The following is a 27,787-nucleotide window of genomic DNA, read 5'->3' on the forward strand; positions in this document are numbered from 1 at the left end:
CAGAAGGTGAGAGCCAAATGTTGTACAGCCTGTACGGCATCGTGGAGCACAGCGGCACCATGAGGTCGGGTCACTACACGGCGTACGTGAAGGTTCCACCACACGGCTCCGGCAGACACGTAGCGGGAGGTGCGTGGACAGAAGGATGACTCTGGCGTGTCGCTGGTGTTCCGTAACCGACTCTGTCTTGTAGGAGGATCGTGGTTCCACGTCAGCGACACCAGCGTGCAGCCCACCAGCGAGAGCAAAGTGCAGAGCAGCCAAGCCTACCTCCTCTTCTACCAGAGACTCCTCTGATCCACACTTGGCTGCCTCCATGGCTCTTCATCGCCTGAGCTGCTCTGGAATCAACTGGACTCCTCAGAGGACTTTTACTCAGCGGGTGTTGGGAGACCAACCACAAGTTTGCGTCTGTACTTTCTTCCCCCAATCGTGGGAATGTGTCAGGATGTGCAAACAAAGTCATAAATAGGTTTTTTCACAACCCTTCACGTTGACTCTCATTGTGGGCGGCGTTCACTTCAAGCACTACTCCACCCACTTCCTGGGAAACTTATCAAGGAGCTGTTTGTAATATTAGTGCTCTGGTACTGTTACCCTAGCATTCAAAACAGCGCTTTATTCTGACCTCCTGCTGGTCTTGCACCTCCCCTTTATCTCGAAAATCCTCGAAAAAATTGGATGGCAACATTAACTTCGCGTCTAACAATCTCTGTGAACCCTTTCAGTCCACGTTTTGGGGCAAAAAAATATGAAACCATTATGAAAGTGAACAGAAATGAAGTAATTTCTATTAAATAAATACAAAACCACTATTAAAGTGAATAGAAATGAAGTCATTTTCTATTAAATAAATATAAAACCATTATGAAAGTGAACAGAAATGAAGTAATTTTCTATTTAATAAATATAAAACCATTATGAAAGTGAACATAAATGAAGTAATTTTCTATTAAATAAATACAAAACCACTATTAAAGTGAATAGAAATGAAGTCATTTTCTTTTAAATAAATATAAAACCATTATGAAAGTGAACAGAAATGAAGTAATTTTCTATTAAATAAATATAAAACCATTATGAAAGTGAACAGAAATGAAGTAATTTTCTATTTAATAAATATAAAACCACTATGAAAGTGAACAGAAATAGTCATTTTCTATTAAATAAATATAAAACCATTATGAAAGTGAACAGAAATGAAGTCATTTTCTATTAAATAAATACAAAACCATTATGAAAGTGAACAGAAATGAAGTAATTTTCTATTAAATAAATATAAAACCATTATAAAAGTGAACAGTAATTATTAAGTAATGTTCTTTGTTACCTATAATACAAAGCTTATATATATATATATATATATATATATATATATATATATATATATATATATATATATATATATATATATATATATGTATATATGTATATGTATATATGTATATATATATATATATATATATATATATATATATATATATATATATATATATATATATATATATATGTGTATATATATATATATATATATATATATATGTGTATATATATATATATATATATTTATGTGTATATATATATATGTGTATATATATATATGTGTATATATATATATATATATATATATATATATATATATATATATATATATATATATATATATATATATATATATATATATATATATATATATTTATATATATTTTGATGTTAGTGTATTATGACCTACATTGTATTGGTTTTAGTATTTTTCGATAGTTTTTTTGTTCCTTAAAAAAATGTGTAAAAATAATTTCAAATAAAAGACAATATAGTGAAGGCTACTCGAGCTGCGCCTCCCTGAGTTCCATGCAGCTGTTTTGATGCGTCTCTTGCGCATGCGCACACGTTGCTTCTGCTTTTGCTGACTCTGGTTCCGGATGAGCAGTTTCGCCTCGAACCAAACTACACAAATGGTACTTTTAAGGAGCTGACACAGAAGGTCGGTACTTACACGACGTGTATTATTCTTACCTTTACCACATCTATCGTACATCTGCTCATTTTTCTAACCAAACTTTACAAATGTGCTCGTTCGTGCTAACGTCCAGTCCAAAGACGATAACGGCCTAGCCTAAACAAGCTTCATGTTAATAATTCCACTGACTTTAAAAACATTACTTTATGTTTAATGAACATTTTTTAAATATTCCGTGACAAAATGAACCCACGCGTTGTAAACCTCGGATTTGACTTTTTTGCTGCTGTGTCGCAAAGTTGGCCAAACATGAGTCAGCATTTTTAAACTCGCTTAAAAAGTCACATTCGTGCTAATAACGCAGACCAGCAGATATATGTCGTTTTTTGTAATAATGCAGTTTAAAATACAATCGAAACAATCTAATTTATAGAATCGAAACTTTATTTTAGGGTGTGTCGAAAGTGCGGCCCGGGCCCATTCGTGGCCCACAGCTGGAGTTTTGTTGGCCCACAACTTATTGTTTTGGGGGGAAAATGTAAGACAAAGAGCAAAAATACGTAACAAAATGTAAGTAAAACTTAAAAAGTCTTAAATATGTGTGGGATATTTTTATATATTTAAAAAAAAATGCTACAATGAGACATTTCATTTAATTTCATTCATGTTTATTTCGAATATGTAGACAAAACAAAAACAACAAATTTTGAAAAAAAAACAACAAAAAAGCCATTCAAGAATGAATAACAAAAACAATAATAATAATAATAATAATAATAGTAATAATAAAAAGCAAAAGAAACAAGAAATGAAAATAAACATTAATGTAAACATATCCGAAAAGGAGTGAGAAGAAGTAAAAACTTATGTACTCCCACCCCTCTTATTACTTACTGTATGTTTAATAATAATAATAATAATAGTATATAAAAATGTTCTGTCATATAAATACATAACATAGACATAGCGCTAGCTTGTTACAAAATGTGACAGAAAATATTATTTTCTCATGAAATTACATCTTTTTGCAAATTTGTAAAAATATTTTTACTGTTGTTTTTTTTTCATATCGTACACTTTGTCCGCTATGACACAAATCTGACACAAAGTGGGTCATTCAATTTCCAATTCTTAAATGCAAATCAAAAAACTAAACTAGGGCCGATTTTTGATTTTTATTATACATGGCAGATTTGAAAACAAACAAAAAAGGGTTGACTTTCATTAAAATATTGCCATCAAATTGGATTTTGTGCTGTTTTCCTTTTTATGGATTTTTATTTTTCCAGATAAATACAAAAATCGAATATATGTTCATCCAAAATGCAAAAATGCGTGTTTATTTGTGTGATGACCAATGTTCCCTCTAATTGTTGATGTGTGTGAGCAAACACAAAAAGTCCCTGAGCATTGAGTGGAGGCCATGTGAGCAACATCAGACGTGCACACTGTGGCTACACCAGCAGCACACCTGTCCCAAACCTGACTAAATAACAACTTACATCTCCATCCATCCATCCATTTTATACCGCTTGTCCCTTTCGGGGTCGCTGGAGCCTATCTCAGCTGCATTCGGGCGGAAGGCGGGGTACACCCTGGACAAGTCCCCACCTCATCACAGGGCCAACACAGATAGACAGACAACATTCTCTTATTATTATAATCAAATGACAGCAGTCATTTCCATTTCTAATACAAGTGTTTAGGCCCACTTACAATGACAACAACAACAAATATTGTTTTTCATGAACTGTGTACTTGTATTGTTTGTCTGGGTGGAGATCCTGCTTTGGAAATAGTTTGTACCCCTTTCAGACATTGCATTTAGTTCCCATTAAAACATTCACATGTTGCACAATGACATGTAAGCAGGGGATCATGTGTACATTCCTGCAACTTCCTGTTTGTAAAAAATATATTTTTATTAGTATTTATTTAATATACTAACAGCATTTCATGATTCATATTTATAAATGAAGATTCCTAATAAATGACACTAGAATAAGCACACATTTGATTGGTAAATCATAGTGTAGCGACCTGGAATGACACTTTATGTGTGGTGTTGGAGTTGTCCGACTTTTTGTGTGTCTGTAAACGCATCACTGGCTAAGTGCCATATGTGCATGTGTTGGCGCAAGTGAGAAAGAGCGAGCGGCTGCTGTTGCTATAACAAAGTTGCTTTTGGTCTGGTTTGTACTGCAGAAAATGAACAGTTTTGCTAGATATAATTTTTTTTACTAATGTTTTGGTGATGTGTTTATGGCCGACAATAAAGAGTCTTGCTCAGTAAAGTGATGGATGGAATTCATGTCCTCAAAGCGTCTCGACAGACGTTACAATATTTGAACAATGATGACGAAAACTGTTTTCTCTGTCGTGTCCGTGTGTCGAAAATTGTGATGCGCTTATTTTTTTGTTTGATTTTGTGCGTGGCATAGATTTGCCGTGCGCAGAGGACGCTTGAGCATTGCGCAATTGCACAGGCGCGCACCTTAGAGGGAACGTTGGTGATGACATCTTGAACCAGAAGCAATATTTTAGGTCTGTGTACCTATTTGTATTCTATTTCCAATTCTTAAATGCAAATCAAAAAACAAATTTTGGGCCATTTTTTTCTACTTTCATTTCTGAAACAAAAGTTGGACAACTATTTATTGGCACTTTTTTAAAAGGACAATAGGACTCCTGCTGAAAAAAGATGTTAGCATTATGCTAAAAACATGCTAAACTTAGCCAAGGAAAAGCCAAAATACTGCTTCCGGTTCAATTTGTCATCACACAGATAAATACGCATTTTTGCATTTTGGATTAACATGAATTGGATTTTTGAGTTCATCTGGAAAAATAAAAATCCATAAAAAGAAAACCGTACAAAATAAAATTTTATGGCAATATTTTAACGAAAATCAACCCTTTTTTGTTTGTTTTCAAATCTGCCATACGTAATAAAAATCGGAAAACGGCCCTAATTTAGAGTTTTGATTTGCGTTTCAGAATTGGAAATAGAATGACCTTTTCTTTTTACGGATTCGTATTTTTATTAGATAAACACAAACATTTACAATTCATGTTAATCAAAAATGCAAAAGTGCGTGTTTATCTGTGTGATGACAAATTGAACTTTGGCGTTTAGCATGTTTTTAGCATGACGCTAACACCTTTGTTCAGCGGTTGTCATTTAAAACAAATAAGTGTCATTAAATAGTTGTCCAACTTTTCTTTCAGAAATAAAAATGGAAAAAATGGCCCAAAATTAGTTTTTTTTATTTGCATTTGAGAATTCAAAATTTAATGATCGGGAGGTACTCGGATCAAATTGAATTGTGTCTTTTGATAACAAAATAAAAACATGGATCGGAATTTTGGAGTCAAAATACAGTCGTGTAGTAGACCTAAGTATTCATTAAGTACCACCATAATGACAACATTAAATACAGTAGTGTAGTAGACCTAAGTATTCATCAAGTACCACCATAATGACAACATTAAATACAGTAGTGTAGTAGACCTAAGTATTCATTAAGTACCACCATAATGACAACATTAAATACAGTAGTGTAGTAGACCTAAGTATTCATCAAGTACCACCATAATGACAACATTAAATACAGTAGTGTAGTAGACCTAAGTATTCATTAAGTACCACCATAATGACAACATTAAATACAGTAGTGTAGTAGACCTAAGTATTCATTAAGTACCACCATAATGACAACATTAAATACAGTAGTGTAGTAGACCTAAGTATTCATTAAGTACCACCATAATGACAACATTAAATACAGTAGTGTAGTAGACCTAAGTATTCATTAAGTACCACCATAATGACAACATTAAAATACAGTAGTGTAGTAGACCTAAGTATTCATCAAGTACCAGAGGTGGGACCAAGTCATTGCTTTGCAAGTCACAAGTAAGTCTCAAGTCTTTGCCCTCAAGTCTCGAGTCAAGTCCCGAGTCAAGACAGGCAAGTCCCGAGTCAAGTCCAAAGTCAAGACTGGAAAGTCTCAAGTCAAGTCCCAAGTCCTGCATTTTGAATTTCGAGTCCTTTCAAGTCCTTTTAACCACAGACTAATATATTTACACAGATTGTGTATGCTTTTAAAACGCTGTATTTATTTATTAAAACAAGTGCATTTGAAATTGCAGGAAAAAAAATAGTGCTGACATTGCACTTCATAATAGCACTATTATCCAGTCATTTTAAACATTTAACTCATTCCTTTACAGAATAAACACATTTGAAAAAACAAGTGCAACTGTACTTATTTGCACAAAAGTGTTAACATTGTATTTCCTTGGCACATTGCATTGTAACTACCGGTAGTTCCACAGCAGTTTCTATCCTGTTCTTACCTTATCTCATTGATCTCATCTCATACTGTATGTGTGTTGATGTGTGCGTACATATGAAAAACATAACAAAAACATGAACAAAACAATGAACAGAGTTGTACTTTTTAGATGTCAGGGCCCTATGCAATATGTTCACATATTCTTAATATAGTATACATTTTAACTGACCTTTATTTGACTATGTTTGTGTTTTTGTAGGTGGCTAAAATACGCGGTGCTGCTGATCGCCGTCTAACGTTACGTTACTGTGTGTGATACATTGACTAACGTAACGTTAAGTTTAGGTACCTCATGCAACCCTGCTTAAAAAAAATCACTTGACAAAAAGTATGAATAAGGTAGCAAACTGCAGTGGACGCAACATATTGCCGTGTTTGCAATGACGTTATAACCATAGACATCTTATAAGTAGACGCAGCATTGGCTGCTGTGACACGAGCAATTTGGTCGCCATCTTGAAGTGGTGATGAGGAGCCGGCGAGCAGCCTAAACTGACAGTTGACAGGTAGAAAACAAAGATGGTGTTCAGCGTTTTCCAACTCAAATGAGCGGACTGTTGAAAATAGAAATCGGGTGATTACTTTTCACAAGTAAGATTTAACATTAATGTACTATTGGTTGTATTTTATGAAAATAATATTACCACAGAGTTGAGAAGGAGCAAAGATCTTTAATATTTGTATGTGAAAATCACAAAGAAATCTTCTGGGGGAGGATGACGCCCTTACAGGGGTTTGGTTTACAAACTTTCAGCCCCACCTAAAACAAAATTCACCAGCCGCCACTGATTATGATGCATTCTCATTTTAGGCAAAATATAAGACAATACTTTCTTAACAGTATAATTGTAACCAGGAATAAGTCTTCAAGTAACAATATTCAAATACTAACATTGTTGGGTAAGACAGAATTTGGTTTTATTCTGAATCCAGTGAAACAGATTGGTGGTTTTAGCTGATATAAAGACTTCCAGGTGTTTATATATGTTTATGTTGAAGTATTTGGCAGACGCTTTTATCCAAAGCGACATACATAAAAAATACATATAAAACAATGACTGTAAACATGATAATTTAAGGGAAGAATGTAATACAAAATATCAATACAAAGTGTCAAGACAGAATAAACTCTCTGCTGCTGCAGCAACAGAGATACAGTCTATAAGATATATAGATATCTAATGTATTCATACATTGTTTATGTAGGATATACGCATGTATATATAACCTAATCATATTGTTTCTTCAATTTAAAAATAGCTGACCGTTTTTTTCCCCTTTCTCTGGGATTATATTCCCAGTTTTGATCTCGGACGTCTGGTCACTTATAGCGTATAAGAATATTATATTACTGTTAAGCAAACTATGAATAATAAAACACGCCAAAACATGTGTCCTTTATCATAGCTACACATATAACAAAAAGGCGCGTGAAAATCAGTGGTATTCAGTGAGGTAAAATGAATTAAATGCGCTGACAGTTCATTGCTCCTGCCAAATGAATTGCACTAGTGGAGCGGATCACCACTCCAAGATGGCGGCCCCGCGTCTCGTCTGCGCCTGTAGGCAGTAGCGCGCGATGCTGCGTACCCTTATAAGATGTCTATGGTTATAACGTTAGCAGTGAGTTTACAGCCTCACTGATTTAACTACACAGCAAATAAAAGTCACGTTACTTAGCCAATAAACGTTAGCTTACATTCAAAACTTACCCTTCTTTGTGCATCTTCAAATGTCGAACGAAGTTGGAAGTTGTTACGTCTCCGTCTATAATATTCGAACTGCATGATTTGCATAGGGCTATTCGTTTTTTGTTGACCGAGTCGTAATTTTAATACCCGAACGAAATTAACTTTGGCATAATTGTTTCTCACTGCCGCATTGTTTGACAATTCTTCTTCATTGGTTGTCCTGCAATTTGATTGGATGAGAGCTGTGGGATGAAAACAGCGTAGATCTAATTTGATTGGCTGTTGTACTGAGAGCACACCAGCTGACAGGAACAACACGCTGATAGACACAGACGAAGAAAAGGAAAAATACGGAGCGGCGCGCTCCCAAATAACTTTTTAATCTTTGGGTTTTTGGGAAAGTAGCAAGTCATGTCAAGTCAAAAGGCTCAAGTCCAAGTGAAGTCACAAGTCATTAATGTTAAAGTCTAAGTCGAGTTGCAAGTCTCTTTACATTTTGTCAAGTCGAGTCTAAAGTCATCAAATTCATGACTCGAGTCTGACTCGAGTCCAAGTCATGTGACTCGAGTCCACACCTCTGTCAAGTACCACCATAATGATAACATTAAATACAGTAGTGTAGTAGACCTAAGTATTCATTAAGTACCACCATAATGACAACATTAAAATACAGTAGCGTAGTAGACCTAAGTATTCATCAAGTACCACAATGACAACATTAAATACAGTAGTGTAGTAGACCTAAGTATTCATTAATTACCACCATAATGACAACATTAAATACAGTAGTGTAGTAGACCTAAGTATTCATTAATTACCACCATAATGACAACATTAAATACAGTAGTGTAGTAGACCTAAGTATTCATTAATTACCACCATAATGACAACATTAAATACAGTAGTGTAGTAGACCTAAGTATTCATTAATTACCACCATAATGACAACATTAAAATACAGTAGTGTAGTAGACCTAAGTATTCATCAAGTACCACCATAATGACAACATTAAAATACAGTAGTGTAGTAGACCTAAGTATTCATTAAGTACCACCATAATGACAACATTAAAGGCCTACTGAAACCCACTACTACCGACCACGCAGTCTGATAGTTTATATATCAATGATGAAATCTTAACATTATAACACATGCCAATACGGCCGGGTTAACTTATAAAGTGACATTTTAAATTTGCCGCTAAACTTCCGGTTCGAAACGCCTCTGCGGATGACGTATGCGCGTGACGTAGCCCGGCGAACACGGGTATGCCTTCCACATTGAAGCCGATACGAAAATGCTCTGTTTTCATTTCATAATTCCACAGTATTCTGGACATCTGTGTTCGTGAATCTGTTTCAATCATGTTCATTGCATTATGGAGAAGGAAGCCAAGCAAGCAAAGAAGAAAGTTGTCGGTGCGAAATGGACGTATTTTTCGAACGTAGTCAGCCACAACAGTACACAGCCGGCGCTTCTTTGTTTACATTCCCGAAAGATGCAGTCAAGATGGAAGAACTCGGATAACAGAGACTCTAACCAGGAGGACTTTTGATTTGGATACACAGACGCCTGTAGAGAACTGGGACAACACAGACTCTTACCAGGATTACTTTGATTTGGATGACAAAGACGCAGACGTGCTACTGTGAGTATGCAGCTTTGGCTTTTTTTTGCGTATGTACGTAACTTTTTTAAAATATATAAGCTTTATGAACCTTGGGTTAGGTGAACGGTCTTTTGGGCTGAGTGATTGTGTGTGTTGATCATGTGTTTGAATTGTATTGGCGTGTTCTATGGAGCTAGGAGCTAGCAGAGGAGCTAGGAGCTAGCATAACACGTACCGTACCGTACGTGCGCGTCACGTACTAACTTTTTAAAAATATATAAGCTTTATGAACCTTGGGTTAGGTGAACGGTCTTTTGGGCTGAGTGATTGTGTGTGTTGATCAGGTGTTTGAATTGTATTGGCGTGTTCTATGGAGCTAGGAGCTAGCAGAGGAGCTAGGAGCTAGCATAACAAACACGCAGGTGTTATTATGCAGGATTAATTTGTGGCATATTAAATATAAGCCTGGTTGTGTTGTGGCTAATAGAGTATATATATGTCTTGTGTTTATTTACTGTTGTAGTCATTCCCAGCTGAATATCAGGTACCGTGAGTATGCAGCCTTGGCTGCTAAACATTCGATAACTTGACCGTATGTGCGCGTCACGTACGTAACTTTTTAAAAATATATAAGCTTTATGAACCTTGGGTTAGGTAAACGGTCTTTTGGGCTGAGTGATTGTGTGTGTTGATCAGGTGTTTGAATTGTATTGGCGTGTTCTATGGAGCTAGGAGCTAGCAGAGGAGCTAGGAGCTAGCATAACAAACACGCAGGTGTTTTTATGCAGGATTAATTTGTGGCATATTAAATATAAGCCTGGTTGTGTTGTGGCTAATAGAGTATATATATGTCTTGTGTTTATTTACTGTTGTAGTCATTCCCAGCTGAATATCAGGTCACCCCCGGCTCTCACAGCATCTTCCCTATCTGAATAGCTTCAACTCCCCACTAGTCCTTCACTTGCACTTTACTCATCCACAAATCTTTCATCCTCGCTCAAATTAATGGGGAAATTGTCGCTTTCTCGGTCCGAATCTCTCTCACTTCATGCGGCCATCATTGTAAACAATAGGGAACTTTGCGTATATGTTCAACTGACTACGTCACGCTACTTCCGGTAGGTGCAAGCCTTTTTTTTATCAGATACCAAAAGTTGCAATCTTTATCGTCGTTGTTCTATACTAAATCCTTTCAGCAAAAATATGGCAATATCGCGAAATGATCAAGTATGACACATAGAATAGATCTGCTATCCCCGTTTAAATAAAAAAAATTCATTTCAGTAGGCCTTTAAATACAGTAGTGTAGTAGACCTAAGTATTCATCAAGTACCACCATAATGACAACATTAAAATACAGTAGCGTGGTAGGCCCAAGTATTCATTGAAAACAAGGCAGAGGTTTTATTTAGCAAGTATATTTAATATTTATGGCCACTGTTTGAACAGTAACACTGTGTGTGAATATAGGAAAATAAAAGTCATTCTTTGGCATGCCACTAGATGGAGCCGGTGTACCACAGTTTAAGAATCACTGACCCAGTGAAATGATCATGTGCAGAGATACTACCATTCGACAATATTTTTATTATTGTGGTGGTGCGCGGCATCATATCGAGAGCTCTTCCTAACACTCTGACTCTTGACTGGGACTCTTGTGTAGAGAGTCGACCATGTTCCTCCAAGGCCAGCGCACCTCGGTGTTCACCTTCCAGTCGGCCGTGCACAGCGCTCGCCTGTTGCACTGTCTGGACGAGCAGAGGAGGCGGGACATCCTGTGTGACGTGACCGTGGTGGTGGAGGACCGCAGCTTCCGGGCCCACTCGTGCGTCCTGGCCTCCTGCAGCGACTACTTCCAGGGCTGCGTGGCCGGCGACGCCAAGCTCAGTGCCGTGGTCTCCCTGCCTCTGGAGGTCAGTGTCCACCTCCTTGGATCCACAGCTCTCATGGGAAACTAGGATGTGTCGGATCAACTATGGATGGAACTATGTGCTCCAACATCCAACTGGCACCATCAATAACTCCACATCTCTCCTTTTTAACCTCAGCAAAGATTATATGGGCTCACATGTCTAATGTGTGATATCATGTGCGATACAAGCAGTCCTGTAGCGTGTTTACTTGTGTGTGTGATATCATATGAGATACAAGCAGTCCTGCAGCATGTTTACTTGTGTGTGTGTGATATCATGTGCGATACAAGCAGTCCTGCAGCGTGTTTATTTGTGTGTGATTTCATGTGCAATACAAGCAGTCCTGCAGAGTGTTTACTCGTGTGTGATATCATGTGCGATACAAGCAGTCCTGCAGCGTGATTACTTGTGTGTGATATCATTTGCGATAAAAGCAGTCCTGCAGGGTGTTTACATGTGTGTGATATCATGTGTGATACAAGCAGTCCTGCAGCGTGTTTATTTGTGTGTGATTTCATGTGCAATACAAGCAGTCCTGCAGAGTGTTTACTTGTGTGTGATATCATGTGTGATGCAAGCAGTCCTGCAGGGTGTTTACTTGTGTGTGATATCATGTGAGGTACAAGCAGTCCTGCAGAGTGTATATTTGTGTGTGATATCATGTGCGATACAAGCAGTCCTGCAGAGTGTTTATTTGTGTGTGATATCATGTGTGATGCAAGCAGTCCTGCAGGGTGTTTACTTGTGTGTGATATCATGTGTGATACAAGCAGTCCTGTAGGGTGTTTACTTGTGTGTGATATCATGTGAGATACAAGCAGTCCTGCAGAGTGTATATTTGTGTGTGATATCATGTGCGATACAAGCAGTCCTGCAGAGTGTTTATTTGTGTGCGATTTCATGTGCAATACAAGCAGTCCTGCAGAGTGTTTACTTGTGTGTGATATCATGTGCCGTACAAGCAGTCCTGCAGCGTGTTTATTTGTGTGTGATTTCATGTGCAATACAAGCAGTCCTGCAGAGTGTTTACTTGTGTGTGATATCATGTGCGATACAAGCAGTCCTGCAGCGTGCTTACTTGTGTGTGATATCATGTGTGATACAAGCAGTCCTGCAGGGTGTTTACTTGTGTGTGATATCATGTGAGATACAAGCAGTCCTGCAGAGTGTATATTTGTGTGTGATATCATGTGCGATACAAGCAGTCCTGCAGAGTGTTTATTTGTGTGTTATTTCATGTGCAATACAAGCAGTCCTGCAGAGTGTTTACTTGTGTGTGATATCATGTGCCATACAAGCAGTCCTGCAGCGTATTTATTTGTGTGTGATTTCATGTGCAATACAAGCAGTCCTGCAGAGTGTTTACTTGTGTGTGATATCATGTGCGATACAAGCAGTCCTGCAGCGTGCTTACTTGTGTGTGATATCATGTGTGATACAAGCAGTCCTGCAGGGTGTTTACTTGTGTGTGATATCATGTGAGATACAAGCAGTCCTGCAGAGTGTATATTTGTGTGTGATATCATGTGCGATACAAGCAGTCCTGCAGAGTGTTTATTTGTGTGTGATTTCATGTGCAATACAAGCAGTCCTGCAGAGTGTTTACTTGTGTGTGATATCATGTGCCATACAAGCAGTCCTGCAGCGTGTTTATTTGTGTGTGATTTCATGTGCAATACAAGCAGTCCTGCAGAGGGTTTACTTGTGTGTGATATCATGTGCGATACAAGCAGTCCTGCAGCGTGCTTACTTGTGTGTGATATCATGTGTGATACAAGCAGTCCTGCAGGGTGTTTACTTGTGTGTGATATCATGTGAGATACAAGCAGTCCTGCAGAGTGTATATTTGTGTGTGATATCATGTGCGATACAAGCAGTCCTGCAGAGTGTTTATTTGTGTGTGATTTCATGTGCAATACAAGCAGTCCTGCAGAGTGTTTACTTGTGTGTGATATCATGTGCCATACAAGCAGTCCTGCAGCGTGTTTATTTGTGTGTGATTTCATGTGCAATACAAGCAGTCCTGCAGAGTGTTTACTTGTGTGTGATATCATGTGCGATACAAGCAGTCCTGCAGTGTGCTTACTTGTGTGTGATATCATGTGTGATACAAGCAGTCCTGCAGGGTGTTTACTTGTGTGTGATATCATGTGAGATACAAGCAGTCCTGCAGAGTGTTTAGTTGTGTGTGATATCATGTGCGATACAAGCAGTCCTGCAGAGTGTTTACTAGTGTGTGATATCATGTGCGGTACAAGCAGTCCTGCTGTGTGTTTACTTGTGTGTGATATCATGTGCGATACAAGCAGTCATGCAGGGTGTTTACTTGTGTGTGATATCATGTGAGATACAAGCAGTCCTGCAGGGTGTTTACTTGTGTGTGATATCATGTGAGATACAAGCAGTCCTGCAGAGTGTTTACTTGTGTGTGGTATCATGTGTGATACAAGCAGTCCTGCAGGGTGTTTACTTGTGTGTGATATCATGTGAGATACAAGCAGTCCTGCAGAGTGTATATTTGTGTGTAATATCATGTGCGATACAAGCAGTCCTGCAGAGTGTTTATTTGTGTGTTATTTCATGTGCAATACAAGCAGTCCTGCAGAGTGTTTACTTGTGTGTGATATCATGTGCCATACAAGCAGTCCTGCAGCGTGTTTATTTGTGTGTGATATCATGTGCGATACAAGCAGTCCTGCAGAGTGTTTACTAGTGTGTGATATCATGTGCGATACAAGCAGTCCTGCAGTGTGTTTACTTGTGTGTGGTATCATGTGTGATACAAGCAGTCCTGCAGCGTGCTTACTTGTGTGTGATATCATGTGTGATACAAGCAGTCCTGCAGGGTGTTTACTTGTGTGTGGTATCATGTGCGATACAAGCAGTCCTGCAGCGTGTTTACTTTTGTGTGGTATAATATGCGATACAAGCAGTCCTGCAGCATGTTTACTTGTGTGTGATATCGTGTGCGATACAAGCAGTCCTGCTGGACAGCCAGTTAACTAAATGTCCTCTAAGAAGCACACAATGTTTGCTGTTTTACTAAAGTCATTTACAAAAGATAAACATGCTAGGCTATAGGTTACTTGGAGCACCTCTCAAACTCCATCAGGTTGTATGGGAAGCGTTGGTTTTCATCCAGGATGTCTCTGTACATTACTGCTTTCATCTTTCCCTCTATCCTGACTAGTCTCTCAGGGCCTGCCGCTGAAAACCATCCCCACAGTATGATGCTTCCACCAGAATGCTTCACTGTAGCGCTGGTATTGTCCTGGTGATGAGCGGTGCCTGGTTTCCTCCAAACATTCACGCCAAAGACTTCAATCTTTGTCTCACCAGACCGGAGAATTTAGTTTCTCATGGTCTGAGAGTCTTTCAGCTGCATTTTGGCAAACTGTTTACCAAGAAATGTCTTCCGTCTGGCCACTCTACCATACAGGCCTGATTGGTGGATTGTTCTTCTGGAAGGTTCTCCTCTCTCCACAGAGGAATGCTGTAGCTCTGACAGTGACCATGGTCTTGGTCACCTTCCTGACTAGACTAAGATGACTGCAGCAATGTACAGAGACATCCTGGATGAAAACCTTCCCATCCAACCTGATGGAGCTTGAGAGGTGCTGCAAAGAGGAATGAGAGAAAGTGCCCAAAGATAGGTGTGCCAAGCATGTGGCATAGTACTCAAAAAGACTTGAGGCTGTAATTGCTGTCGAAGGTGCATCAACTAAGTATCATGATCTTCTAACAATTGTCCACTCCTTGTGCCACAGGTGACGGTGCAAGGCTTCGAACCCCTGCTGCAGTTTGCCTACACATCCACGCTGCTCTTCACCCAAGAAAACATCAAGGCTGTTCAAAGCTGCGCAAAATTTCTGGGATTTCGTAACCTGGAGTCGGCATGCTTCGATTTCCTCATCCCGAAGTTTGCCGAGCCGAAGTCGCAAGAGGGCAAGCAGAGAGTCTGCTGTCGGAAGTCGCCGTCCGACTTCGCACCTCTGTTCCCCGCAGGTCCGACCCGTGGCAGAGAAGATGACTTCTGTTTGGAGTCCTGCGGCCCTCCGATTCCCTCCTTGCCTGTGGAGTTGTCCGCTAGTCCTGTTTGTCCCATGTTGTCTTTGCCTGACGTGGACTCAGCAGGTCCTCCTTATCAGATGTGTTTGGCCGTGGAAGACGTCTGCAGTCAAAGCCAGTTAAGTCTGCGCGACTGCGGGTTGCCATGTCAGGCCATGGATCCTCAAGACCTGATGAAGCCAGCAGTTGAAGACGCCGTGAAAAGTCTCGGCATGAACCCGGACCGCGGCCTCGGTTCTTGCCCTCTCGACTCAGAAGCGTGCACTCATTTGTTAGAAGGAAAGCAGTCGGACAAAGACCAGGGATTCCCAGGGAGGAGCAGAGAAGAGAGGGAAGTGGCCGAACATCTGGCCAAAGGGTTTTGGTCCGACTTGTGCCAGTCTCAGTCTCAGACTCTTCCCGCTTTAGACTCTGCGGACCAAAGCAGTCCAGACAAAGCCTCGGAATTTCATTGGCTGAAACAGCTGGACCTCAGCTCCAATCCGTCGGACTGTCCCTTCCTCCGGGAACTCGACACAGACGACGACCCGCACTCCCGCACCGACACGCTGTCGCAGTCGGAGAAGAGCCCGTGCGTGTCCTCCCTCAACTCGGGCGAGGACTCCGACATGGACACTGATGGAGATACAGAAGCGAACAACAGGAGAGCTGCAGAGGTCCGCCTCACATTCCTAACCGCACCTTTTCATATCCCGGGAAACGGCGTCCTCAGACTCGTCCTCCATTGCAGAGGACGCTGCTTCTCCGGAGATGTTGGTCCAAATGACTAACGACTGTCCCCGCGCTCTCTCCAGATTCAGCTTCCCTTCCCGGTGGAGCACATCTCGGCGCTGAGTCGCAGTGCCTTCCAGCAGCTTCTCAAGCACAATCACATGACCCCGGAGCAGCTGGAGTTTGTCCACGACATCCGTCGGCGCTGTAAGAACCGCGCGGCGGCGCAGCGGTGCAGGAAGAGGAAGACGGAAAGCATACACCAGCTAGATGGGGAAATCAAAATTTTAGTAAGTCTCGTGGAAATAACGCAGACCTCCGCCAAGGTCCAACAATCAACAAATAGCATTCGCGAACCAATCGAGTCTTTTGAACGGCTCATTTAAAGGCCTACTGAAAGCCACTACTACCGACCACGCAGTCTGATAGTTTATATATCAATGATGAAATCTTAACATTGCAACACATGCCAATACGGCCGGGTTAACTTATAAAGTGACATTTAAAACTTCCCGGGAAATATCCGGCTGAAACGTTGCGGTATGATGACGTATGCGCGTGACGAAGTCAGAGTAACGGAAGTTATGGTACCCGTAGAATCCTATACAAAAAGCTCTGTTTTCATTTCATAATTCCACAGTATTCTGGACATCTTTTGCAATTTGTTTAGTGAACAATGAAGGCTGCAAAGAAGACAGTTGTAGGTGGGATTGGTGTATTAGCAGCGGACTACAGCAACACAACCAGGAGGACTTTGTTGGACTGCTAGCCGCGCTAGCCGCGATAGCCGCCGACCTCACCTTGACTTCCTACGTCTCCGGGCCGCCAAACGCATCGGGTGAAGTCCTTCGTCCTTCTGCCGATCGCTGGAACGCAGGTGAGCACGGGTGTTGATGAGCAGATGAGGGCTGGCTGGCGTAGGTGGAGAGCTAATGTTTTTAGCATAGCTCTGTGAGGTCCCGTTGCTAAGTTGCTAAGTTAGCTTCAATGGCGTCGTTAGCACGGCATTGTTAACCTTCGCCAGCCTGGAAAGCATTAACCGTGTATTTACATGTCCACGGTTTAATAGTATTGTTGATTTTCTATCTATCCTTCCAGTCAGGCGTTTATTTTTTTGTTTCTATATGCAGTTAAAGCACGATGCTATCACGTTAGCTCGTAGCTAAAGCATTTCGCCGATGTATTGTCGTGGAGATAAAAGGCACTGAATGTCCATTTCGCGTTCTCGACTCTCATTTTCAAGAGGATATAGTATCCGAGGTGGTTTAAAATACAAATCCGTGATCCACAATAAAAAAAGGAGAGTGTGGAATCCAATGAGCCAGCTTGTACCTAAGTTACGGTCAGAGCGAAAAAAGATACGTCCATCACTGCCTCTCAAGTCGTTCACTGTAACGTTCCTCATCTACGAATCTTTCATCCTCGCTCAAATTAATGGGGTAATCATCACTTTCTCGGTCCGAATCTCTCTCGCTCCATTGTAAACAACGGGGAATTGTGAGGAATACTAGCTCCTGTGACGTCACGCTACTTCCGGTACAGGCAAGGCTTTTTTTTATCAGCGAGCAAAAGTTGCGAACTTTATCGTCAATTTTCTGTACTAAATCCTTTCAGCAAAAATATGGCAATATCGCGAAATGATCAAGTATGACACGTAGAATGGATCTGCTATTCCCGTTTAAATAAAAAAAAATCATTTCAGTAGGCCTTTAAGGAGCTGTTCATTTTATTAGTCTGACAATGTTGATGCTGCTACCATGTCATTATCTATAGCGGTGGTTCCCAACCTTTTTGTAGCTGCGGACCGGTCAACGCTTGAAAATTTTTCCCACGGACCGGTGGGGGTTGGGGGGAGGGGTGTATTTAAAATTTTTTTTTATTTTTATTTTATTTTATTTTATTTTTTTACATAAATAAATACAATCATGTGTGCTTACGGACTGTATCCCTGCAGACTGTATTGATCTATATTGATATATAATGTATATATTGTGTTTTTTATGTTGATTTCATAAAAAAATAAAAATATTTTTTTTAAATTTCTTGTGCGGCCCGGTACCAATCGGGCCGCGGCCCGGTGGTTGGGGACCACTGATCTATAGGACAACTAATTCAGGTCAATGACCTCTAACTGTGCTCTGAATGGAACTATGCGCAGCATTCACTTATATGACCCAAAGCAAACAACCTTCCCTAGTCATGGTGCAAAAAAAAAAAAAAAAAAATCCAACCAACACAGATGCAGCCCACTCTCGGAACGACATGCTTCGACTTTGACTTTGATTTGTTATCCAGACTACGGACCGCCTGCCAAGAGCGGCTTCAACTTGGCCCGTCAGACGTAATGAGTTTGATAAGGAACTCTACCCACAAGGAGATGGCATTCATTTTAATAGTCTGACAATTTTGATGCTTGTGGACAACGTGAGTAGTTCAGGTTAATAACCTTTAATTATGCTCTGAATGGAATTATGCGCAGCATCTACTTATATAACCCAAAGCAAACGACCTTCCCTATCAATCAATCAATCAAAGTTTACTTATATAGCCCTAAATCACGAGTGTCTCAAAGGGCTGCACAAGCCACAACGACATCCTGCCCTAGTCATGAAGAAAGAAAAAATAACAATTTAAATGCAACCAACACAAAATGTAAACACACATAACAGAACTTGCTCACTGAACTTTGTGGACATTATAAAAAAAATGTCATTCACTATAAAAAAAAAAAATCTAAATTACACCCATTTAAATCCATTACAAAGCATGATGGAAAAAAATACATTGATATATTTTTACATGTAAAAATATTGAAATAAATGTATATATTTTAAATTTTTATTTGAATTCACTTTTCGGGTTCATTATTCTGAAGGGTAGTAGTTTTAGCAGTTTCTTAACCATAGGGCTGTTGTTGGGCCACGAGCGCCCCCCTAGAGGGCCGCCAAAAAATATCTGTTTCTCAGCTGTGGTCCGTACGGGCCCCAGCGGTACTAAGTTGTGATACACGTTTCCACCACTTGTGGCAGTAATGACAGTATCCAACAAACAAGAAGAAGAAGAAGCTATAGCCATGGAGAAGTTTAAGTGCAAAAAATATGACTAAGCTGTATTTTCATTTTTTGACTACTTAATTCAGACACATATATATTATTATTTATTATGAATTTGGGTTGATATATTTTAGCACTGCGTAATTATATTTAAACATATTTGTCTTCAGTTTTTCTCAGTCCCTACTTTTGCATTGATTTGATTAGTATTTATTTTTGTAATCAGTCTGACCTAAGCCTTTTATTAACACATCATTTCATATCATTGGACAAGGTTTATCCTGTTAAACTGTAAGTAGGTTAGAGAAAAAAATTCAATACAATTAAAATCTAGAGTAAGATTACTAAATCAGTTTTAATATTTGAGTGGGTCCCCGTGCCCTTAAGTAGTGGAAAAAGTTGGATCCCGGGTTTAAAAACGTTAAAAACTTCTGGTATTAGCATTTACCACATTTTTATTAGGTCCTACTTTTTATTGGAGTCGTATTCGTCCTTTTTTTTTTCTCGATTCATTAATAAGACAATCCTTTATTTACACACAACGGGGAAATGTACAGTCTTACAGCAAACATAAAGTAAAGTAAGTACTGGAGATGTCCGATAATATCGGTCTGCCGATATTATTGGCCGATAAATGCGTTAAAATGTAATATCGGAAATGATCGGTATCGTTTTTTTTTATTATCAGTATCGTTTTTTTATTTTTTTTATTTTTTTATTAAATCCACATAAAAAACACAAGATACACTTACAATTAGTGCACCAACCCAAAAAACCTCCCTCCCCCATTTACACTCATTCACACTCATTCACACAAAAGGTTTGTTTCTTTCTGTTATTAATATTCTGGTTCCTACATTATATATCAATATATATCAATACAGTCTGCAAGGGATACAGTCCGTAAGCACACATGATTGTGCGTGCTGCTGCTCCACTAATAGTACTAACCTTTAACAGTTAATTTTACAAATTTTCATTAATTACTAGTTTCTATGTAACTGTTTTTATATTGTTTTACTTTCTTTTTTATTCAAGAAAATGTTTTTAATTTATTTATCTTATTTTATTTGATTCATTTTTTTAAAAAGTACCTTATCTTCACCATACCTGGTTGTCCAAATTAGGCATAATAATGTGTTAATTCCACGACTGTATATATCAGTTGATATCGGTATCGGTTGATATCGGTATCGGTAATTAAAGAGTTGGACAATATCGGCATATCGGATATCGGCAAAAAGCCATTATCGGACATCCCTAGTAAGTACACAAATTGAATTAAAAAAAAAGCTAAAATTAAAAATATACAAAAAAAACCCAGATATTACGTAATGGGATTTTTAGCAAAAAAGATTACTTATTACTTATTAGGGACGGCGTGTGGCGAAGTTGGTAGAGTGGCTGTGCCAGCAATCGGAGTGTTGCTGGTTACTGGGGTTCAATTCCCACCTTCTACCTTCCTAGTCACGTCCGTTGTGTCCTTGGGCAAGACACTTCACCCTTTGCCTCTGATGGCTGCTGGTAGCGCCTTGCATGGCAGCTCCCGCCATCAGTGTGTGAATGTGTGTGTGAATGGGTAAATGTGGAAATACTGTCAAAGCGCTTTGAGTACCTTGAAGGTAGAAAAGCGCTCTACAAGTACAACCCATTTATCATTTATTAGTTGTGTTTTTTTTCTATATTGTTAAAATACTTTTTTTTTTTAAATGAGGGAAAATTCAAGCTGCCAAAGCATGGAAATATTTACAATGAAAACACAACAAAAATGAGATCAATTAGTTACATTTGTGTAAATCAAATTATTCTAATTTTCATCTATAACTGATACGAGTGATTGTTTCTTTGAAGAGAAAAGTTAAAAAATAACGAGGCGGTCTTTGGAACGGCTCCCTTCACAGAGCCATGAGTGCTATTGCTAACAGCGTTAGCAGCAGGTTGTCACCTGTATGTTCATGTCAACGTCATTAATCCTGATGTTATTCCAGAAATGTGAGAAAGAGAAGCTTCTTCAGGAGCGAGCGGAGCTGGAGCAGAACCTGGAGGAGACCCGTCAGAGTCTGTGCAGCTTGTGCAAGAGCCTGGAGTTGACCCCGGACCAGGACCAGGACCACCTGCAGTTCCTGGCCAAGCTATCCGCTCCGGACGTCCCCACCTGGCCGCAGCGTGCCCAGGACAAGAAGTAAGTGGATCTCAGCAGGATGGACGTTTAAAAAGGTTGTTGATGTTCCCCAATCATGCTGTCCAGAGACTTCCATCCCAACTTTTTGCTTCCGCTGTACCTTGAATCACCAGCAACATGTACAGTATGTACCCTCACAGGGTCATGACCAATAATTGTTGCATTTCTCAGGGAAAATTGTTCCTCTTGTCTTGTCCAGCACTGTATTATTGCACCACATAATTAGCACTAACCAGGGATGGAACGGTTCATGAAACCAAATCTGAACCTGACTTCAGATCGTGCTTCTTTAATGTTTTACTACTCGTGTTTTTGTGAAGTTCTGATCATGCGCACTGCCCGACGTGACGGACGACAGGCGGGAGTAGTGAAGCGTCCATGGCGTTGTGACTTCTAAATTCTTGTCTCCTGCCATCCCGACTGAAGTTACGGATCACACGTATTGCAATGCTTTTTTTTTTTTGTAGATGTCAAACATTGTCGAAAGGATGTCAAAGGGTTGGTTCATCAACAATCACAATCAAAATCAAAACATTTCTACACTTTGAACCTTGCGGCTCAGTAAACGGTGCGGCTAATTTATGCGAATAGTTAAAAAAAAGAAAACAAGCAAATACACTGAAAATTTGAGATCTTCCCTAAGATCGGTAGGTTGTGAGTTCAAAACCCCGGCCGAGTCGTACCAAATATATATATATACAATCAAATTTGGTATACGCTACAGTATATACCAGGGGTCACCAACCTTTTCGAAACCAAGAGCTACTTCTTGGGTACTGATTAATGCGAAGGGCTACCAGTTTGATACACACTTAAATAAATTGCCAGGAATAGCCAATTTGCTCAATTTACCTTTAACTCTATGTTATTATTAAAGGCCTACTGAAATGATTTTTTTTTATTTAAACGGGAATAGCAGATCCATTCTATGTGTCATACTTGATCATTTCGCGATATTGCCATATTTTTGCTGAAAGGATTTAGTAGAGAAAATCGACGATAAAGTTCGCAACTTTTGCTCGCTGATAAAAAAAAGCCTTGCCTGTACCGGAAGTAGCGTGACGTCACAGGAGCTAGGATTCCTCACAATTCCCCATTGTTTACAATGGAGCGAGAGAGATTCGGACCGAGAAAGTGATGATTACCCCATTAATTTGAGCGAGGATGAAAGATTCGTAGATGAGGAACGTTACAGTGAATGACTTGAGAGGCAGCGATGGAGGTATCTTTTTTCGCTCTGACCGTAACTTAGGTACAAGCTGGCTCATTGGATTCCACACTCTCCTTTTTCTATTGTAGATCACAGATTTGTATTTTAAACCACCTCGGATACTATATCCTCTTGAAAATGAGAGTCGAGAACGCGAAATGGACATTCAGTGCCTTTTATCTCCACGACAATACATCGGCGAAATGCTTTAGCTACGAGCTAACGTGATAGCATCTTGCTTTAACTGCATATAGAAACAAAAGAAATAAACCCCTGACTGGAAGTATGGATAGAAAATCAACAATACTATTAAACCGTGGACATGTAAATACACGGTTAATGCTTTCCAGGCTGGCGGAGGTTAACAATGCCGTGCTAACGACGCCATTGAAGCTAACTTAGCAATCGGACTGCACAGAGCTATGCTAAAAACATTAGCTCTCCACCTACGCCAGCCAGCCCTCATTTGCTCATCAACACCCGTGCTCACCTGCGTTCCAGCGATCGGCAGAAGGACGAAGGACTTCACCCGATGCGTTTGGCGGCCCGGAGACGTAGGAAGTCAAGGTGAAGTCGGCGGCTAGCGCGGCTAGCGCTCCAACAAAGTCCTCCTGGTTGTGTTGCTGTAGTCCGCTGCTAATACACCGATCCCACCTACAACTGTCTTCTTTGCAGCCTTCATTGTTCAATAAACAAATTGCAAAAGATGTCCAGAATACTGTGGAATTATGAAATGAAAACAGAGCTTTTTGTATAGGATTCTACGGGTACCATAACTTCCGTTAAACTGACTTCGTCACGCGCATACGTCATCATACCGCGACGTTTCAGCCGGATATTTCCCGGGAAATTTTAAATGTCACTTTATAAGTTAACCCGGCCGTATTGGCATGTGTTGCAATGTTAAGATTTCATCATTGATATATAAACTATCAGACTGCGTGGTCGCTAGTAGTGGCTCTCAGTAGACCTTTAAAGTGTTGCATAATATCAATATGCAACACTTTATTTTTATATTTTCTCTAAGTGCACATTTTTCAAATTGAACATTTTCAAATGATGACTTCTAAGACAGTCTTGTGAAATCACAATATCCCATTTTACTAGCTAGCCACTAACATTTTTGAACAAATCACGAATTACTTTGCACCATGTTTGTACAAATAATAACTCATGTACAATACAAAAGTCAACTCTCAAATTTTTAAATAAATCATGTCACAATTTGACCTGGACACCAAATCTGTTATCTGTTTCTTTGTCAGTTAGTGAACAACAAGTCTTTCAAATATTTTCTTGGATTTTTACATTTTTTTTTAGTTTTGTCTCTCTTAGAATTAGGGATGTCCGATAATGGCTTTTTGCCGATATCCGATATTCCGATATTGTCCAACTCTTTAATTACCGATACCGATATCAACCGATACCGATATCAACCGACATATGCAGTCGTGGAATTAACACATTATTATGCCTAATTTGGACAACCAGGTATGGTGAAGATAAGGTACTTTTTAAAAAAAATTAGTAAAATAAGATAAATACATTAAAAACATTTTCTTGAATAAAAAAGAAAGTACAACAATATAAAAACAGTTACATAGAAACTAATAATGAATGAAAATTAGTAAAATTAACTGTTAAAGGTTAGTACTATTAGTGGAGCAGCAGCACGCACAATCATGTGTGCTTACGGACTGTATCCCTTGCAGACTGTATTGATATATATTGATATATAATGTAGGAAGCACAGACTGTATCCCTTGCAGACTGTATTGATATATATTGATATATAATGTAGGAACCAGAATATTAATAACAGAAAGAAACAACCCTTTTGTGTGAATGAGTGTAAATGGGGGAGGGAGGTTTTTTGGGTTGGTGCACTAATTGTAAGTGTATCTTGTGTTTTTTATGTTGATTTAATTAAAAAAATAAAAATAAATAAATAAAATTTAAAAAAAACGATACCGATAAAAAAAAACCCGATACCGGTAATTTCCGATATTACATTTTAACGCATATATCGGCCGATAATATCGGCAGGCCGATATTATCGGACATCTCTACTTAGAATTAAAAATGTCGAGCAAAGCGATTTTTTTTTAGTTTTGTCTCCCTTAGAATTAAAAATGTCGAGCAAAGCGAGACCAGCTTGCTAGTAAATAAATAATATTTAAAAAAATAGAGGCAGCTCACTGGTAAGTGCTTGTCAAGTGTTTTGCTTTTTTCACTGTGCTTCTCCCACACTTGAAGGGATGCACCAATGCTGAATGTGGCTTCTGGATTGCACTCCAAAGACCAGACCCTAGTTACTTTTTGCCTTTTATTTTCCTTTAATTTGCAACAGTTTTTCCAATGAAGAAACAGCTTCTTTTTTCTTCTTTAGTCTTTTTAGCAGTGTTAGTAGACTTTAGTTTCTTTAGCTGTCATTAGCTGTCTTTAGTAGCCTTTAGCTTCTTTAGTAGGTGAAAAACCTTTAAGGACAAAACACCACAAGATTAACATGCTGTAAAAAATCAATCAATTATCAATCCCATAATTTACAATTATTAAGTAGGCTATCAAACACTTAACAATTAAACAAGTGCAAGAAAATGGATTAATATTTTCCCTTTAAGTTAATTCAGATTTTAATTAAATGGCCTCAACATAAATGCACCAAGATACATATAAAATACATTTAACAGCAGAAACACAATAGATAAATGCAGCAGAAAACCCAATATGCAAATACATAAATACCTAACTAATTAACCATCTATTTTAGATACATATTTAAAATCCATATCCAATATAAATATATGATTAATTTAGCAGTGAAACACTCAATCTTAAACGCTGTCTACTGGTAGAAAAATACCCCTTTTCTATGCCCTCACCAGCAGCCAATGATCCAACACAGTTAAATCCAACACTTTAAGTTGAGCGACTTCACCCTCCTGATGAAGCAAACTGCTCCAACATTTAGCAAACTAAGCAAAGAATCACAACACTTCCGTACTAAACAACAGTTACACAAAACACCGTGTGTATTTAGCCTCCAGACTAAGCACGCTACATGCACCCCCCCATCTCACCAGCGCAACAGGTGCGCCACACCCACAAAGAGAAATAAAGTGCAATCTTACCGGCTGTCCGTTCAGCTTTTGGTTTTGGTACACTTTTGGCACAACTCTGTGTTATCTGTAATGAACTAAACCTTTCTCCACTCTGCGCTGGCGTCTTTTGTACTCCTTGATTGGACACAGCTGTCTAATTACAGGGCTCGCGCACCAGCAGACGAGACGGGAGCGCGCCGCGTTATACCTGCATGCGCGTGAACGTCAACTGATAATAATGCCGAATTATATACATTTCCTGGGGTTGCCTAGGTGAATGGGGATGTGGATGTGCTCTAAAATAAAATATAGTTTTATTAAGTGGGGTTTGGCTGGTTGCCAAGCAGCCGCAGTTACGCACATCAGCTGACGAGACAGCTGTTCGCCGCTACAGTGTTGCTATTTGAGCTATTTTTAGAACAGGCCAGCGGGCGACTCTTCTGGTCCTTACGGGCTACCTGGTGCCCGCGGGCACCGCGTTGGTGACTCCTGGTATATACCATCAAATTTGGTATACACTACAGTATATGCCATCAAATTAGGTATACACTACAGTATATACCATCAAATTTGGTGTACACTACAGTATATACCATCAAATTTGGTACACAGTACAGTATATACCATCAAATTTGGTATACGCTACAGTATGTACCATCAAATTTGGTACAAAGTACAGTATATACCATCAAATCTGGTACACTGCAGTATATACTCTACCGTCAAATTTGGTACACGCTTCAGTATATACCATCAAATTTGGTACACACTAGAATATATACCATCAAATTTGGTACACAGTAGAGTATAGACCATCATATTTGGTACACTGCAGTATATACCGTCAAATTTGGTACACGCTTCAGTATATACCATCAAATTTGGTACACACTACAGTATATACCATCATATTTGGTACACACTACAGTATATACCATCATATTTGGTACACACTACAGTATAGACCATCAAATTTGGTAAGCAGTACAGTATATACCATTAAATTTGGTACACACTAGAGTATATACCATCAAATTTGGTATACACTACAGTATGTACCATCATATTTGGTACTCACTACAGTATATACCATCAAATTTGGTAAGCAGTACAGTATATACCATCACATTTGGTATACACTACAGTATATACCATCATATTTGGTACACACTACAGTATATACCATCAAATTTGGTAAGCAGTACAGTATATACCATCAAATTTGGTACACACTAGAGTATATACCATCAAATTTGGTATACACTACAGTATGTACCATCATACTTGGTACACACTACAGTATATACCATCAAATTTGGTAAGCAGTACAGTATATACAGGTACACCATAAAATTTGGTATACACTACAGTATATACCATCATATTTGGTACACACTACAGTATATACCATCAAATTTGGTAAGCAGTACAGTATATACCATCAAATTTGGTATACACTAGAGTATATACCATCAACCTGCCAGGGACTGCATTACAAAACCCAAAGCAATGAAGTTGGCACGTTGTGTAAATCGTAAATAAAAACAGAATACATTGATTGGCAAATAACGTTCGAACTGGTAAACTGGTAAAAACTTTTTGCAAATATTAGCTCATTTGGAATTTGATTCAAAAAGCTGGCACAAGTGGCAAAAGAGACTGAGAAAGTTGAGGAATGCTCATCAAAGACTTATTTGGAACATCCCACAGGTGAACCGGCTAATTGGGAACAGGTGGGTGCCATGATTGGGTATAAAAGCAGCTTCCATGAAATGCTCAGTCATTCACAAACAAGGACGGGGCGAGGGTCACCACTTTGTCAACAAATGCCTGAGCAAATTGTTGAAGAACAACATTTCTCAAGCAGCTATTGCAAGGAATTTAGGGATTTCACCATCTACGCTCCGTAATATCATCAAAAAGTTCAGAG

At 39.1% G+C, this 27,787-nt stretch overlaps 2 protein-coding genes across 6 annotated transcripts in view; both read left to right on the forward strand.

Annotated features, from left to right (window-relative positions):
* The window catches only part of usp16 (ubiquitin specific peptidase 16), a 62,856-nt gene extending 62,363 nt beyond the window's left edge, over positions 1-493 (forward strand). For all 5 annotated transcript variants that reach the window (XM_062060934.1, XM_062060933.1, XM_062060932.1 and 2 more), the window contains 2 exons: positions 1-129; positions 194-493. The exon at positions 1-129 is cut by the window's left edge and continues 7 nt beyond it. In XM_062060934.1, coding sequence (XP_061916918.1) covers positions 1-129; positions 194-297 — 233 coding nt within the window. In that variant the 3' untranslated portion in view covers positions 298-493. The remainder of the gene's footprint in view (positions 130-193) is intronic.
* A 1,363-nt stretch (positions 494-1,856) lies between these two features.
* Positions 1,857-27,062, forward strand: LOC133658670 (transcription regulator protein BACH1-like). The gene is made up of 6 exons (XM_062060940.1): positions 1,857-1,984; positions 11,283-11,532; positions 15,300-16,256; positions 16,395-16,601; positions 21,353-21,546; positions 23,258-27,062. Exons 2-6 carry the CDS (start codon positions 11,293-11,295, stop codon positions 23,325-23,327), a joined length of 1,668 nt encoding a protein of 555 aa, XP_061916924.1. The 5' UTR covers positions 1,857-1,984; positions 11,283-11,292; the 3' UTR covers positions 23,328-27,062.
* The last annotated feature ends 725 nt before the right edge of the window (positions 27,063-27,787 follow it).

This window comes from Entelurus aequoreus, linkage group LG10 (assembly GCF_033978785.1).
Source record: "Entelurus aequoreus isolate RoL-2023_Sb linkage group LG10, RoL_Eaeq_v1.1, whole genome shotgun sequence".
Taxonomy (NCBI): Eukaryota; Metazoa; Chordata; class Actinopteri; order Syngnathiformes; family Syngnathidae; genus Entelurus; species Entelurus aequoreus.

Bases quoted from the DNA above. Each gene is read 5' to 3' on its own strand.
- LOC133658670 (XM_062060940.1), top strand. From the start codon at position 11,293: ATGTTCCTCCAAGGCCAGCGCACCTCGGTGTTCACCTTCCAGTCGGCC. The intron at 16,257-16,394 runs GTCCGCCTCACA...CGCTCTCTCCAG, and splicing joins ACAACAGGAGAGCTGCAGAG to ATTCAGCTTCCCTTCCCGGT. The intron at 21,547-23,257 runs GTAAGTGGATCT...CCTGCGTTCCAG, and splicing joins CAGCGTGCCCAGGACAAGAA to CGATCGGCAGAAGGACGAAG.